Source organism: Bison bison, unplaced genomic scaffold (assembly GCF_000754665.1).
Source record: "Bison bison bison isolate TAMUID 2011002044 unplaced genomic scaffold, Bison_UMD1.0 scf7180017864329, whole genome shotgun sequence".
Lineage (NCBI taxonomy): Eukaryota > Metazoa > Chordata > Mammalia > Artiodactyla > Bovidae > Bison > Bison bison.
This window is the reverse complement of record NW_011494901.1, coordinates 4895835-4911041: the sequence shown is the minus strand read 5'-3', so window position 1 is coordinate 4911041 and position 15207 is coordinate 4895835. Positions and strand designations below refer to the sequence as shown.

The 15207-nt window shown below is 41.7% G+C and overlaps 1 protein-coding gene across 1 annotated transcript in view; it reads left to right on the top strand.

The window, feature by feature from the left end:
* Positions 1-15207, top strand: part of MCCC2 (methylcrotonoyl-CoA carboxylase 2 (beta)) — a 76923-nt gene that overhangs the window by 12303 nt on the left and 49413 nt on the right. Inside the window, exons 3-6 of the mRNA XM_010853570.1 lie at positions 4623-4707; positions 6379-6480; positions 10045-10172; positions 11651-11763. Of these exons, the coding sequence (XP_010851872.1) occupies positions 4623-4707; positions 6379-6480; positions 10045-10172; positions 11651-11763 (428 nt within the window). The remainder of the gene's footprint in view (positions 1-4622; positions 4708-6378; positions 6481-10044; positions 10173-11650; positions 11764-15207) is intronic.

The following is a 15207-nucleotide window of genomic DNA, read 5'->3' as shown; positions in this document are numbered from 1 at the left end:
CCCCAAAGTAAAGTCTGTCACTGTTTCCATTGTTTCCCCATCTATTTGCCATGAAGTGATGGGATCAGATGCCATGATCTTAGTTTTCTGAATGTTGAGCTTTAAGCCAACTTTTTCACTCCCCTCTTTCATCAAGAGGCTCTTTAGTTCCTCTTCACTTTCTGCCATAAGGGTGGTGTCATCTGCATATCTGAGGTTATTGATATTTCTCCCAGCAATCTTGATTCCAGCTTGTGCTTCTTCCAGCCCAGCGTTTCTCATGATGTACTCTGCATATAAGTTAAATGAGCAGGGTGACAATATATAGCCTTGACGTACTCCTTTTCCTATTTGGAACCAGTCTGTTGTTCCATGTCCAGTTCTAACTGTTGCTTCCTGACCTGCATACAGATTTCTCAAGAGGCAGATCAGATGGTCTGGTATTCCCATCTCTTTCAGAATTTTCCACAGTTTGTTGTGATCCACACAGTCAAAGACTTTGGCATAGTCAATAAAGCAGAAATAGATGTTTTTTCTAGAACTCTCTTGCTTTTTCAGTGATCCAGCGGATGTTGGCAATTTGATCTCTGGTTCCCCTGCCTTTTCTAAAACCAGCTTGAACATCTGGAGGTTCACGGTTCATGCATTGCTGAAGCCTGGCTTGGAGGATTTTGAGCTTCACTTTACTAGCGTGTGAGATGAGTGCGATTGTGCAGCAGTTTTTGTTTCATAGATAAGTTCCTTTGTGTCCTGTTTTAGACTCTGCGTATAAGTGAGATCACATGGTGTTTGTCTTTCTAATTTACTTCCCTGAGTGGGCAGTCTGTAGGTCCCTCCCTTTCGCTGCAGATGTCATTGCTTCATTCTCTCTTATGGCCGAGGAGTGCTCCGTTGTGTGTATGTGTACGTGTGTATCCATCACATCTTCTTCATTCATCTGTCAGTGGGCATTTAGCTTGTTTCCATCTCTTGGCTGTTGTGAATAGTATTGCTATAAACAGAGGGGTGCATGTGTCTTTTCGAATTATGATTTTGTCTGGCTGTGTGCCCAGGAGTGGGATGGCTAGTTCACGTGGCAACTCTATTTTTAGTTTTTTGAGGAACCTCCATACTGTTTTCCATAGTGGCTGTACCAATTTACATTCCCACCAACAGTGCAGGCGTTTTCGCCACACCTCCAGCATTTGTTATATGTAGACTGTTTACTGATGGCCATTCTGAATGCTGTGAGGTGGCAGTTCACTGTAGTTACGTTTTGCATTTCTCTAATCATATTGATGTTGAGCATCTTTTTATGTCCCCGTTGACCTCATGTATAGATATCCTCAGTTTTGAATTCATAACATTTCCGAAGTAATTTTCAGGTAAGAGGAAGGGACAGTGTTTCAAGTTGCTTCGGAGGTTAACCCTCAAAGTTTTCATCTAAGAGAACTTGTGGTAAGTAAAAAGGTTGGCAATAATGGATGGATTCTCGTCCTCCGTTTTGTGTCTTCTTTTCCTCCGCCTCACTGCTACCGTTATTTCAGATTTCTTCTCAGGGCACCATGTTTGCTGTCCCCTTTGGTTCCCACAGAGCATGTAGGGGCTTCCCTGGTGGCTCAGCGGTAAAGAATACACCTGCAAGGTGGGAGGCACAGGTTCTATCCCTCTGTTTGGAAGATCCCCTGGAGGGTGGCATGGCAACCAACTGCAGTATTCTTGCTGGGAGAATTCCATGGACAGAGGATCCTGGTGGGCTGCAGTCCATGGGGTCGCAAAAAGTCAGACACGACTGCAACGGCTAAGCACACCCAGCGCATGTGGCATATAGGACGGCGGGGAGCGGCTCAGTCGTTCCCATAGGTGGAGCGAGCATTACCGCAGCTGTGTTGTTTGTGCTAGCCAGAACTCAAGTATTTTGATTAACAAGTTAACTGAAGGCCTGTAAGTGTTTTGATAGTTTCAGAAGTGCTTAGTTTTTCTAAAACTGGGTAATAACTTTATTGATATAGAAAAATGCAAATAGTTCTGGTGGTTGAAACAAGGGCCTCTTAATGACCTTAAGATAAGGCTTATGTATGTTTTTTAAAATATTATTTTATTAATAGTTGATTTACAGTGTCATGTTAATTTCTGGTGTATAGCAAAGTGATTCAATTATACATATATACACATTTTGCATATTCTAATTATGGTTTGTTACAGGATGTTGAATAGTTCCCTGTACTATATAGTAGGACTTTGTTGTTTAAGGACTTTGTGTAGTTTTAAAAACACTTTGGAGTGGAAGTTAAACTGCATGTCTGTAGCTCCAGCAATGCGTATAGCATCACTGAAGTGACCACAGTTAAGCATTTGTGCTGAGCATGCAGAGGCTGACCGCTATGTCTCAACTGCCCCCTGGTGACAGGAATGAAAAGATGGTATAAACTGTAAAATCCTTCCTGATTTGAGGAGTGTTAAAATGTGAACAAAATGTGTATTTTAGAATCAGTGCAATATGGTAAATGAGATTGAAGGAAACATGGCTTTTCCAGCTCTGAGTCTGTGGGAGTGGAGATAATTAATGCAAAAGTCTTTAAGAGCTAATGTTTAGAAGACTAAGGTGCTGTGACATGCTGTCTTTCTGTGGTCTGCATGAATTCTGTGACCTGAGAATGTATATCAAGGATAGCACTCTTTCTGGTTTTTCCTAATAAAATCTGAATTCACTAGATGCTCTTAATAGCAAAGTCAGGGTTTAGGCAGAAGAATAATATTGGTCTAAGTACTTAAAAAAAACCAGACAAGCCACAGATCTGTTTTCTTACCTCTTTTTCATCTCACCCTCCCCTGCTGTCCTTATCCTGGTAGCCACTGAGTGGAGCCTTGTGTCCCTCGGCTCTCCAAAGACCCTCACCCAAGCCTCGTCTTCTTTGTAGTGCCTTAGGTTCACTTTTCTTTAATATTTATTTTTAAACAGCTTTATTAAGGTAAAATTGGCATGTGATAAACTGCAGTATTTTAAGTGTACGGTTTGATGAGTTTTGACATACGTATATACCCGTGAAACTGTCCCTGCCATCGAGATGATGTCATCTCAGATGATGTCACTCAGAAGTTTGCTCTGCCCTCTGTCACCCTCCTGTTCCCACTCTCTCCTACCCCCACACATACCTCACTTAGGAACTCTGAATTCCCTGGGGCTGGGAGAAAGGAGGAAAGCCGTTTGATTTAATTCACACTATCTTGTAAGTCTTTCCCTCCCAGAATTGTTTTCTTTTTAAAAGATTAGATGTATGATATGTTCTTCTTAGTTACCTTAAGGCAGGCTTAGTCTTAAAAATAAGCCCTCTACCTCTTCAGAAAAAAATTAAACATCCCCTTAGATACAGGAAAGTCTTGATTTGAAAATAAAGTTGTGCTACCTGGAGGCTTCTTTGAAATCTGTATGAATGTATTTTCTCACCTAAAAAAACAAATCGTTTTTAAAAATAGCTAAACATTTCAGTGGACAAGGAGTTTATTAAGATGAAATTCTTAGGCAGCAGTGAAGGTAAAGATACTAAGGTGCAATATGATGGTCTGTTCTGCTCAGTTACTGTGTTTTGCTGAGGGTAGGGTGTGGCTGTTCCGCAGGTACTGAGCCTGGCAGCTCTCAGGCTGGGTGAGGCTCCATGCACCCCTCACCTCAAACAGCCTCATGGGTCGGTTACCCCAGCGAACTCTTCAGTCACTGTGATTTCTTTCTGTCTGGGGCAAAGTCAGGAAACACTGAAGACAATCTCTGAGTCAGGATAGTAACAAGAGGGGACTTTTTTTTTTCTTTTTGGCCCCACGACTGTGGCGTGCACAGTCTCAGTTCCCCCGCCCAGGAATCCAACCTATGCCCCCTGCAGTGGAAGCACAAAGTCTGAACCACGGCACTGCAGGGAAGTCCCCACAGGGGCTGTTTTAGTTATTATATAATGTGTTCAACTCTCTCCTGTTTGAGGGCCGTAAAAGTGATGGGTCGCTAGTGGCACCTTGGCTTCCCAGGTGGCGCTAGAGGTAAAGCACCCACCTACCAATGCAGGAGACGTAAGAGACTCGGTTTCGATCCCCGGATCAGGAAGATCCCCTGGAGGAGGAAATGGCAACCCACTCCAGTGCTCTTGCCTGGAGAATCCCATGGACAGAGGAGCTTGGCAGACTACAGTCCATGGCGTCGCAGAGTCGGACACGACTGAAGCGACTTAGCACACACAGAGTGGCACCTTTAGCCAAGATTTGTTGTGTATATTATGGAAGTCAGAAAATGCTTTTTACCTGGTACAGATGATGTTAGAAACATTTCAAATTTTATAGAGCATATAGGACAGTGCTAGATATTTATAATGGGTGTAATAAGTATGGTGGAGATGAGGCAGTATTTGCAGTATGTGAGATGCAGAGAAGCATATTACATTATTTCCTTAAGTAATTACTGCTGAATTTAGAAAATGTATAATATACTGTGGGCTTATAATACACTGATTTTTTTAAAAATTCCAGTTTGAACGATCTGAAAAATTATCTGTTTTTCATAGGATATGTTAATTTTTTTTGTTTGCATTAAGTGTTATATGTTTTTCTGGTATTCAGTTGAATGAAGACCTTATATTGAATTCATCTCATCTATAATGTGTTTTTTTTTTTAATCACAGGAGGTGGTGAGAAAGCCAGAGCACGGCACATATCAAGAGGAAAACTGTTACCCAGAGAAAGAATTGACAATCTCATAGACCCAGGGTTGGTACATAACCCAGGTGTTGGCTCAGGGTGTCCTCTGTTCCATGGTACTTTCTTGGTTGTTTTTTTTCTTTTTTGGCTGTGCTGTGCAGCTCTCGGGATCTTGGTTCCCCAACCAGGGATTGAACCCAGGCCCGTGGCAGTGAGGTGCAGGGTCCTAACCATTGGACCGCCAGGAAATTCCCATCTTAGAAAGTTTTGTGAAATAAGTGGTTTTACGTTCCGGTTCTTACCTAAGCTTCAGCAACAGGTGTTTGTTGTGAGGCTGCTTTATGTCAGGTGCTGTTCTAGGTGCTAGCGATGCAGCAGTGGGCAAAGCAGACCAAGTTCCTTGCCCTGCTGGAGCTTAAAGGGGAGCAGGAGGAGACAGGAAATAATTGATAAATGTCACAAATTATATAATAAGTCAGAAGGTGATACATTTCATGGGAAAAAAAGAAAAGGTCGGCCAGGGTTACAAGAGAGAAAGATGAAGATCAAGTTGCAGTTTCAAATGAGGTGGTTAGGATCGGCCTCGCTGAGGTGGTGACATTTGAGCAAAGATTGGAAGGAGTGGAGAGAGATGGGCTGTATATATCTGGGGAGAGAGGATTACAGGTGGATGGAGCAGCCAGTGCGAAGTTTCTGTGGTGGGAGCTGGGAGTGGGTCACAGATGCCAATATGCCGAAGGGCCCGGGAGGCCGTCTCGTGGGAGCAGAGGTTTGGTGAAGTGGGGAGTAGCGGAAGATGGGGTCAAATTCATAACGCATTTGTGGGTCAGTGTCAGAGTTTGGACTTTTACTCTGAAAGAAACGGGGAGACTTGGTAGGACTTACCTGACTTATGTTTTGAAAAGGTATTCTGGCCACGTGTGTGAGTAGACTGTGGGGCTCGAGGGCGGAAGGGCCAGGACCAGTTAGAGAAATGAAGATTCAGAAGTATTGTTTCTGCGGACATGCACACACGTGCCCAGCCTGGAGACAAACAGCATTAACACCTGGTGTGCATTAACACACTAGTGTATATACCGTTAACACCTACACTATTTTCATGCAAATGCGGATCAGACACACTTGTTTGTTTGTTTTAGAAAAATGGAATCTTGTGTTTTATAACCCCCTTCTCCCCCTCCCCCACTGCCCTTAATGTATCTTGAACATTTAAGTGAGAGAATAATAACAGTGGCTAAGAGCCTGGTCCCCTATTAGAGAGCTTATCAAAGCAGCTCTGCCACGTACTGGTAGTCATGTGACTGCAGACAACTGACCTCATCGCTGTGTTTCAGTTTCCTCACTGGTCAGCGGGGATCCTAGTAGGATCTATAGCAGAAGGTAGTCCTGAGGACTGAATGAGTTAGCATTTCCGAAGCTCGTAGGAGAGGCTGGCACATGGTTAAGTGCTACGTAAGTGTTAGCTGCTGTTCTCTTTCTATATCAATAAGTACATCTGTACAATATCTTCAAAGATAAATGTGTTCCTTTGTGTGGCTATATTGTGTCAATCCCCAAAGTGTTCACACTAGACTTTGTTTTAGACATTCTTCCTTTTGTAAACTTTATATCCAACACACATATTTGAAACGTTGACTCATTAAAGAAAAAAAACTCTTTTCCTTTTCCATGTGTAACTATTCACATATGATTTAAAAAAAAGAAAACATTAATTCAAGCAGCATTCTTTCTTCCATTCAGGTCTCCATTCCTGGAATTATCACAGTTTGCGGGTTACCAGTTGTATGGTGATGAGGAGGTCCCCGCAGGTGGCGTTATTACAGGCATTGGGAGAGTGTCAGGGTGAGTATTCTGACCGTGCTCAGCCCCGTGAGTCAGGAAGCAGGCCGACAGGGCAGGGCATCCACCACTCACTGCTTTGCACTTGAGTGTGTGAGTGTCATGCTAGTGATATTATTTAGATCTGAGGCTTCCTACCCAGATGTGTTAGAGTCATCTGTGGAGCTTCAAGGATAGAAAGTGAAGGGAAAAACCACAAGCAGTGATCCTGGGGACCCAATACAAACCTTCATACTTAATCAGAATCTCCAGGGTTTGGACTTGGCGTGGGTAGTTTTCCAAGGCTCTTCACGTGATCTCTTGCACATCTAGAGCAAAAAACCGCTGTCTTAGAGGAGTAGTTCTTGGAGTGTGGTCCCTGGGGAACATCAGCCTCAAGTGAGAACTTGTTAGAAGCGTCAATGGTCAGGTCTTCCCAAAAAGTACTAAGTCATATTCAGGGAGTAGAGCCCCGAAATCAGCATTTAAACAAGCTGTCCGGATTCTCCAGTGCTATCCTTTGAGAACCGCCATAGACTTAGGGCATCTTGATCGCTAGATATTACATTTGTTTGTGTGTATTCTGTATGCTCTCACACTGACCATGCAGTCACTGTTCCTCGTACTGCAATAAACACTCCCCACTGCCTAGTTGTCTTAATCTCCACCACAATCCTGTGAGAAGGGTGCTATAATCATCACCATTCTACGGGTAAGGAAACTGCCTTGGAGTGTTAAAATAACTTGCCAAAGATCAAGCCACTGGTAAAACTTGACTTTGAGATCAGGCAGCCTGATCCAGTTGCATTTGACTCGGACTCTGATTTACGTGTGTGTCCCTCCACCTTCACCCCGTGGTTTGTGCCTTCACGGGAGGTGTGACTATAGTCGTTCACCATTGTTGCTTCTTTCTCGCTTCCTTCTTTAACTCCTAAGCCTTACGCCCCAGTGATAAATCAGAGAGACAGAGGGGTAGGGACCAGAACACAGCCTTGCTTCATTCCACTGAAGATTTTAAACTTTGTATCAGTGCTCTTCTCAGACACCCATTCTCTGAGGCGCTCTATGAACATCAGTAGCCAGGGCTCAATATTGAGTGTATGCACTTTAGCTCACAAGATTCCATGGAGGCAGGGGCCAAGACCAGACAGATTTTGTCTTTTCCCTGAAGCTGCTCTGGTGTTGGATAGTATGACTGGAAAAGAATTCACTTATTCAAACATCTAAAGTAGTACTTTGCTATAATTAAAGTGACCTTTCTTACATAATCATATGGTTGAATATGGTTAGCACCCTTTCTCTAGCAGATGATAGATGTTTAAACTAGTTTAAATAAAAAAAGATTTGTTGACTCTTAACTGATTTTGGGCCAAGCCAGATCTAGGAGTTCAAACAGCATCACCAGGCCACCAGGCTGGTGTTTGGTTTTGTTCCTAGGCAGTCTGGTCAAGTCTCGAGGCAGAGCTGGCCGTAGGCTTCCCCAGCTTCTGCTCTATGAGCTTAGCAGCTGCAGTAAGAGGAGAGTTCCTGAGGGCACAGACCCAGGGCCAGGGTCCATCGCTGAACCCACCACATGGACACTGAGTAGAAAGGCCTGGTCCTTGTGCTCACCTCTGAAGATGGATGGACTTTGGGGTCAGTCCTGCTAGAACCACATGGATTAAAAATAGAGAAGAAATAGTTTCTGAAAGAAAGTTTAGTTTTGTTGCCAATATAATAGATGGTGGATAGGCAAAATCAATAGGTGTCTAATACAGTGTATGTATTTTCGTTTTAGCCATGCCTTGTGGCATGCGAGATCTTACTTCCCCAAGCAGGGATCAAATCCATGCCCCATGCAGTGGAGGCATGGCTTCTTAACCACTGGACCACCAGAGGAGTCTCTAATATAATATTTTGTGGCCTTATTTTTCTTCTCATTCTGTACTATGTCTGTGCTTTTGTTCTGGTTTTTTTTTGGCGGGGGAGCTGCACTAGGTCTTCATTGCCGCACGTGCTCTTTCTCTAGTTGCGGTGAGCGGGGTTATTTTCTCCAGTTGTGATGCACAGGTTTCTTATTGCGATGGGTTCTCTGTTGCAGAGCACAGTCTCTAGGATGTGCAGGCTTCAGTAGTTGCGGCACTGGGGCTCAACAGTTGTGGTTCGCATGCCCTAGAGCACGGGGTTAGTAGTTGTGGCACACGAATTTAGTTATCCTGGGGCACGTGGAATCCTCCCGGACCAGGGATCGAACCAATGTCCCCTGCGTTGGAAGATGGTTTTTAAACCACTGGACCACAAGGGAAATCCTGTGATGTTTCCATAAAACAAGTAAAAGTTACTAGTAATGTCTCTTGTGCAAGGTTGATAGAGGCAAGTGACAGAGTCAGAAGTTCAGCCTCCCTTTGCCTGACTTCATAGCCTGGGCTCTTTCCTGCACCAGAACTTCTTAGCTTTTCTAACGCAGCACCCCCAGGAAAGGGAAGAGTGGCCATACTCTGGAGGTGTGGGGTTATGGCCCAGCAGCCTGCCAAGAGCCTCAGTTCCTTTTGAAGTGATTTATTTAATATGAAAGTCATTAAAAATGTACTTCCCACTCTGTAAAATGTTAATTATAATGTGGGAAAATGCTTGCTGTAACCTAGTGAATAAAATTGATACTCAGAGGAGAGGAACCACTTACCCTAATAAAAGAAATTTAACATTACCTAAGGTCGTGGGCTCAGCTGCTGTTCTCTAGTTCATGTTCAACAAGAACTCAATAAGTTATTTTTTAGAATTCTAGAGAATATAAAGTGAGGTAACGAAAACATCATAAATATAAAGAAGATTAAATTTTATGAAGACCACACTTCTCTCAAGTTTCGAGTGAGCCTCCAGCCCTCGGTTTTCCTGGCAGCACTCAGCAGGCTCTCTGCTGGCCCTCTTCATTCACTTTCCCGCTTCTTGCTAGTTGCCTGGGGGCCGTGGTACCTGACAAACAGGTTTTGGTGAGAAAGGGCCCCACTAATGACTCATTATAGTATATGCTTTCAAAAATACTATTTTAAAATTTGCACCTATTGTTACTTTAAGCAGGATAAATGTTGTATTTTTAACTTCTTTTAGTTTTATAGAAAAGCATATGGCAGTAACACGAAGAACTTTTGAAAATATGAAACATAAATACTTTCGATGGCTCAATTTTCCTTTTTGAAAATTACCTTCCTAAAAGGAAATGCTGAAGTTTATCACGAGGGATTTTCTCATCTCGAGACTTGGATTTGTTGTTGTTGTCGTCTTATCATGTTAGGACTGTTTCATTCAAAGAACGTTGCAAAATGGCTTAGGTTGTCAGTTTTTCTCTGCTAACGTGGGGTGATGATTCTTTAAAAAAATAAGATGTGAGTTTGTAAACTTATTAAAAGTGATTCATTTTATATAAATGAATATATGAACAGTGATTAAAGCTCCTATACCATAAGATTGCCTAATGGCTATCATTAGTGATATGTGTTAATACTGGAAATTGCCAGGTTGTATTGGGAATGTCTTATAATGAGATGCAGTTGGTCTTTACTTTTAAAAAATCTCTCATATTCTCTCTCCAATGAAATTTCTGCCTTTCAGAGTAGAATGCATGATTGTTGCCAATGACGCCACAGTCAAAGGAGGCAGCTACTATCCAGTAACTGTGAAGAAACACTTAAGAGCACAAGAAATTGCAATGCAAAACAGGCTTCCCTGCATTTACTTGGGCAAGTTATAAGAACTGTAAAATAAACTGTTATTCAGCTAGAGAAGTAAAAGATTGTTTAGAAGGATATATGACATTATCAATGGGCATTTCAAGAAGAGCTATTGGTTTCTCTCATAATTTCAAAAGAAATACTTATTCTTTGTTAAAACCCTTGGGAGGAAAAGTAAATAAGAACTACCCATTATAACATCACTGAGGAGGAATCCCTGACACTATTTTGGGGTGTGCTGTTTTTTCCTCTACATGAGTGGTGTTTTTTTCCTTCTATATATTTTTGTTTTTCTATTCATCATAATGGATTCAAACTATGAAAAAATAATAGCTAATATTTATGAGTCTCTTGAGTGTCAGGTACTAGGTTAAATGCTTGAGTATGTACATAATTTGGGCAAACATAATTTAAAGAAATTTGATTTTCAGTGAAAGTAAATTTATATTTGGAATTAAAATACATTAATCATAAAATCTAAGGATATTTTTTAAAGAACATAAAAGCAAAGCAGTTTAAAATTGGCACTTCCTGGATATTAGCTTAGTTTGTAAAAACACCAGTATCTGTTGTTCATTTCTGTGAATATTTGAACAGGTACACATGAGATTTCTTTTTCCTATGAAAGTGAATTTACCTGATTGATTTAGAGTGTGAACTGCTTTGCACATATAGAAAACAACAAATGGGACCCTACAGCTTGCAACTGCTGTGCCCAACGCTGTAGGGAAAGCAGTTAAGGGCGTCGTGTTGTCTGTCTTCCTCATAGTGAATTGGAGACAGGATATAATGTATTAAACGTCAGTAGAAGACTCATACTGATAGATATAAGACTAGCTAGCTTTCTGTAACGTTGGCTCTGTACGCTCACAGTATGTGCTGAACTAAGTGCTTTGCATACACTATTTCATGTCATCCTGATAACGACCCTGTGGTACACTGCTGTTACCTTCATTTCACAGATGGGGCAACTGAGGCATAGAATGGCTCAGAAATGCTTCTGTGGTCACACAGCTGTGAAGTAATGAAATTCTGTTTTGAATTCAGCTGACATTCTTATCCACCACTGTTATCACAGTAAAAAGAGAAACAGAAGGCGATGTGTGATAAAATTATCCCATGAATTTGGTAGATGATTTTTGGATTGTTTTTAAAGAGAGAGAGATCCATTTTCAGCTGAACTGGTTAAGGATTTTTTGCGATTTCTGGGGCTAATCCTCAAAGCAGAGAATGTCCTAAATAATTTCAAGTGGAATTTTGTATAGGGGTAGGAGAGCCTAATATGTTTGAAGAAAGCAATACAATTTAGGGGGCTGTGTGGGAAGAATGGAGAAAGAGGCTGCAGAAGAGTTTAGAAAGACAGAGCAAATTTTCTTCTGTGAATGTAATTAAGAACTGGTGCTATTATCATTGAGACAAGTCTTCCTGTGTATAGGATGTTTTGTTCATTGAGATGTACTTATATCTGTTATTTCCCCTGTCTTCAGTTGACTCAGGAGGGGCAAACTTACCTCGACAAGCAGAGGTATTTCCAGATCGAGATCACTTTGGCCGCATATTCTACAATCAGGCAGTTATGTCTTCTAAAAGCATTACACAGGTAATTTCTTATTAATGAGATATGTTGCTTTTTGCATCAAATGTCTTTGCTAACCAGGTATTCTGAGATGACTTAAAAGAGAATTTTACTTTTTTTTGGCTATGCCATGCAGTTTATGGGGTCTTAGTTCCCTGACTGGGGATTGAACCCAGGCCCTTGGCATTGAGAGCATGGAATCCAAACCACTGGAATGCCAGGGAAGTTCCAAAAGAGAATTTAATATACAATTTAGTCTTCAAGAAATCATCTGATAACCTTATGAGATTTCCCTTGTATGTTGTCTGTCTTTTTTCTCTTGTTGCTTTTAATATTTTATCTTTGTCTTTAGTTTTTGTCCATTTGATTACTGTGTGTCTTGGTGTGTTTCTCCTTTGGTTTATCTTGCTTGGGACCCTCTGTGCTTCTTGGACATGGTTGACTATTTCCTTTTCCATGTTGGGGAAGTTTTCAGCTATTATCTCTTTCAAATATTTTCTCAGGTCCTTTCTCTTTCTCTTCTGGGACCCATATAATATGAATGTTGGTGCATTTAATGTTGTCCCAGAGGTCTCTTAGGTTGTCTTTATTTCTTTACATTCTTTTTTCTATGTTCTGTTTTGCAGCATTGATTTCTACCATTCTATCTTCAGGTCACTTATCCATTCTTCTGTCTCAGTTATTCTGCTATTGATTCCTTCTAGTATATCGTTCATCTCTGTTCTTTAGTTCTTCTAGGTCTTTGGAAACATTTCTTGCATCTTCTCCATTCTTGTTACAAGATCCTGTATCATCTTCACTATCATTATTCTGAATTCTTTTTCTGGGAGGTTGCCTATTTCTACTTTGTTTAGTTGTTTTTCTGGGGATTTATCTTGTTCCTTCATCTGGGACATAATTCTATTTCTTTTCATTTTAGTTAGCCTTCTGTGATTGTGGTATTAGTTCTGAGGCTGCTAGGATTGTAGTTCTTATTTCTTCTGTCTGCCCTCTGGTGGATGAGGATAAGAGGCTTATACAAGCTTCCTGATGGGAGGGACTGGCTGTGGGCAAAACTGTCTCTTAGTTTTCCCTGGTGGGCAGGGCCATGCTCAGTAAAACTTTAATACAGTTACCTGCTGATGGGTGGGGCTGTGCTCCCTCCCTGTTAGTTGTTTGGCTTGGAACTGACCAAGTCCTTGAGTCTAGAGACTCTGTGCTGTGTGTGCTAAGACACTTTAGTCATATCCGACTCTTTGCGAGCCTATGGACTGTAGTCCGCCAGGCTCCTCTGTCCGTGGGATTCTCCAGGCAAGAGTACCGGAGTGGGTTGCCATTTCCTCCTCCAGGAGATATTCCACCCAGAGATCGAACCGGTGTCCCTTATATCTCCTGCATAGACAGATGGGCTTTTACCACTAGCGCCACCTGGGAAGCCCCTTAAGGCTCTGTGATAGGGCTGTTGACATCCTCCAAGAGAACTTATGCTGAGACCCATCACCCAGGGCTGCTGCTACCAGTGCCCTTCTCCCTGTGGCAGGCCACTGCCAACCCATGCCTCTGCAGGAGACCCTCAAGCACTCACAAGGAGGTCTGGCTCAGTCTCCTGTGGTCAGTGCTCCTTTCCCCTGGGACCTGGGCACACATTGCTTTGTTTCTGTTTCCCCTAGTCCTGTGGAGGTCCTGTAATCCAGTGACTATGGAGAACAGTATGGAAATTTCTTAAAAAAACCAGGAGTCAAACTACCAGCAATGCCACTACTGGGCATATATACCCTGAGAAAACCATAATTGAAAAAGACACACGTACTCCAATGTTCATTGCAGCACTATTTACAATAGCTAGAAAATGGAAGCAACCTAGAAGTTCATCGACAGATGAATAGATAAAGAAGTTGTGGTGCATATATATAGTGAAGTATTACTCGGCCATAAAAAGGAATGCATTTGAGTCATTTTTACTGAGGTGGATGAACCTAGAGCCTATTACACAGAGTGAGGTAAGTCAGAAAGAGAGACAGGTATCGTATATTAACATATAGATACGGAGTCTAGAAGGGTGGTACTGGTGACCCTATCAGCAAGACGGTGATGGAGATGCAGACATAGAGAACAGACTTGTGGACACAGTGGGGAAAGGAGAGAGTGGGACAGATTGAGAGAGTAGCACTGAAACATATACGTTACCATGGGTACAATCAGATAGCCACTGAAAATTTGTTGTATCATGCAGGGAGCTCAAATCCAGAGCTCTGTAACAACCTAGGGGGTAGGAGGGAGGTTCAAAAAGGAGAGAACATATGTATACCTATGCCTGATTCATGTTGATGTATTGCAGAAACTATCACAATATTGTAAAGCAAGTATCCTCCAACTAAAAATAAATTAAAAAAAAAATAAGATGAACAAACTAGAATTGTATGCATCAACAGAAATAAGTCTCAAAGAATATATTGGGTTAAAAAAAAGTAAATATATAACCAGTTGCTCTGTATGCAAATGTTAAATATATCAAATAACCTATTATTTGTGTCTAAACAGGTACATGCGAAAGATACACTCAATTTTAGAACAGTGGTTACTTTTGAGGTGGGAGGGAGGAGAAAAAGGCCAGTAGGAGGTCTGTAGAGCCTTCAACTGTATCTGAAATATTTTATTCTTTTAAAAAAAATTCAGAAGTAAAGTTAGCCAAATGTCAAGATTTACTGAGACTGGGTATTAAGTAAAGAATATTTATTTTATTCTAATCTTTTTTGTATGTTTGAAATATTTAATAATACTGCTGCGATTCCTTTCGGTTTTTTGTTGTTATTGAATTTCTTAAGTTTTTAGTATTTTTATTAATACTCTAATTAGTCATCACCTGCACTTATTATATCTCTTCTTTATATTCTACTAATACAATGTATTGTTATTTTTATTCTATATTCTACTGTTACTGTTATATGAGCTTCCCAGGTGACGCTGGTGGTAAAGAACCCTCCTGCCAATGCAGGAGACCTAAGGGATGCAAGTTCCATCCCTGGGGCCAGAAAGATCCCCTGGAGAAGGAAATGGCAATCCACTCCAGTATTCTTGCTTGGAAAACTTCATGGACAGAGGAGCCTGGTGGGCTAGATTCCATGGGGTCGCAAAGAGTCAGACACGGCTAAGTGACTTAGCAGATTACTGTCATGTGACGACCTTGCCTATCTCTGTGCCTTGTTTATCTAAACAGAAACTTCAACTTTGTTCACTTTTGCACAGTCAGCCCTTCCATCCATTATGTGGTAAGAAATTCTTATTGTGATCTTTTGTCTTTTAGGAGAAATTTCTGGAGGCTAGATGTCTGAAATCAAGGTAGCGCCAGGGCCACGGTGCTTCACAAGGCTCTAAGAAAGACTCTGTTCATCTCCTTGGGTTTCCGATGGCTCCAGGTGTTCCCTTGGCGTGTGGCCGCATGACTCCGGTTTCTGTCTCAGTCTTCACATGGCCTTCTCTTCTGCGTCC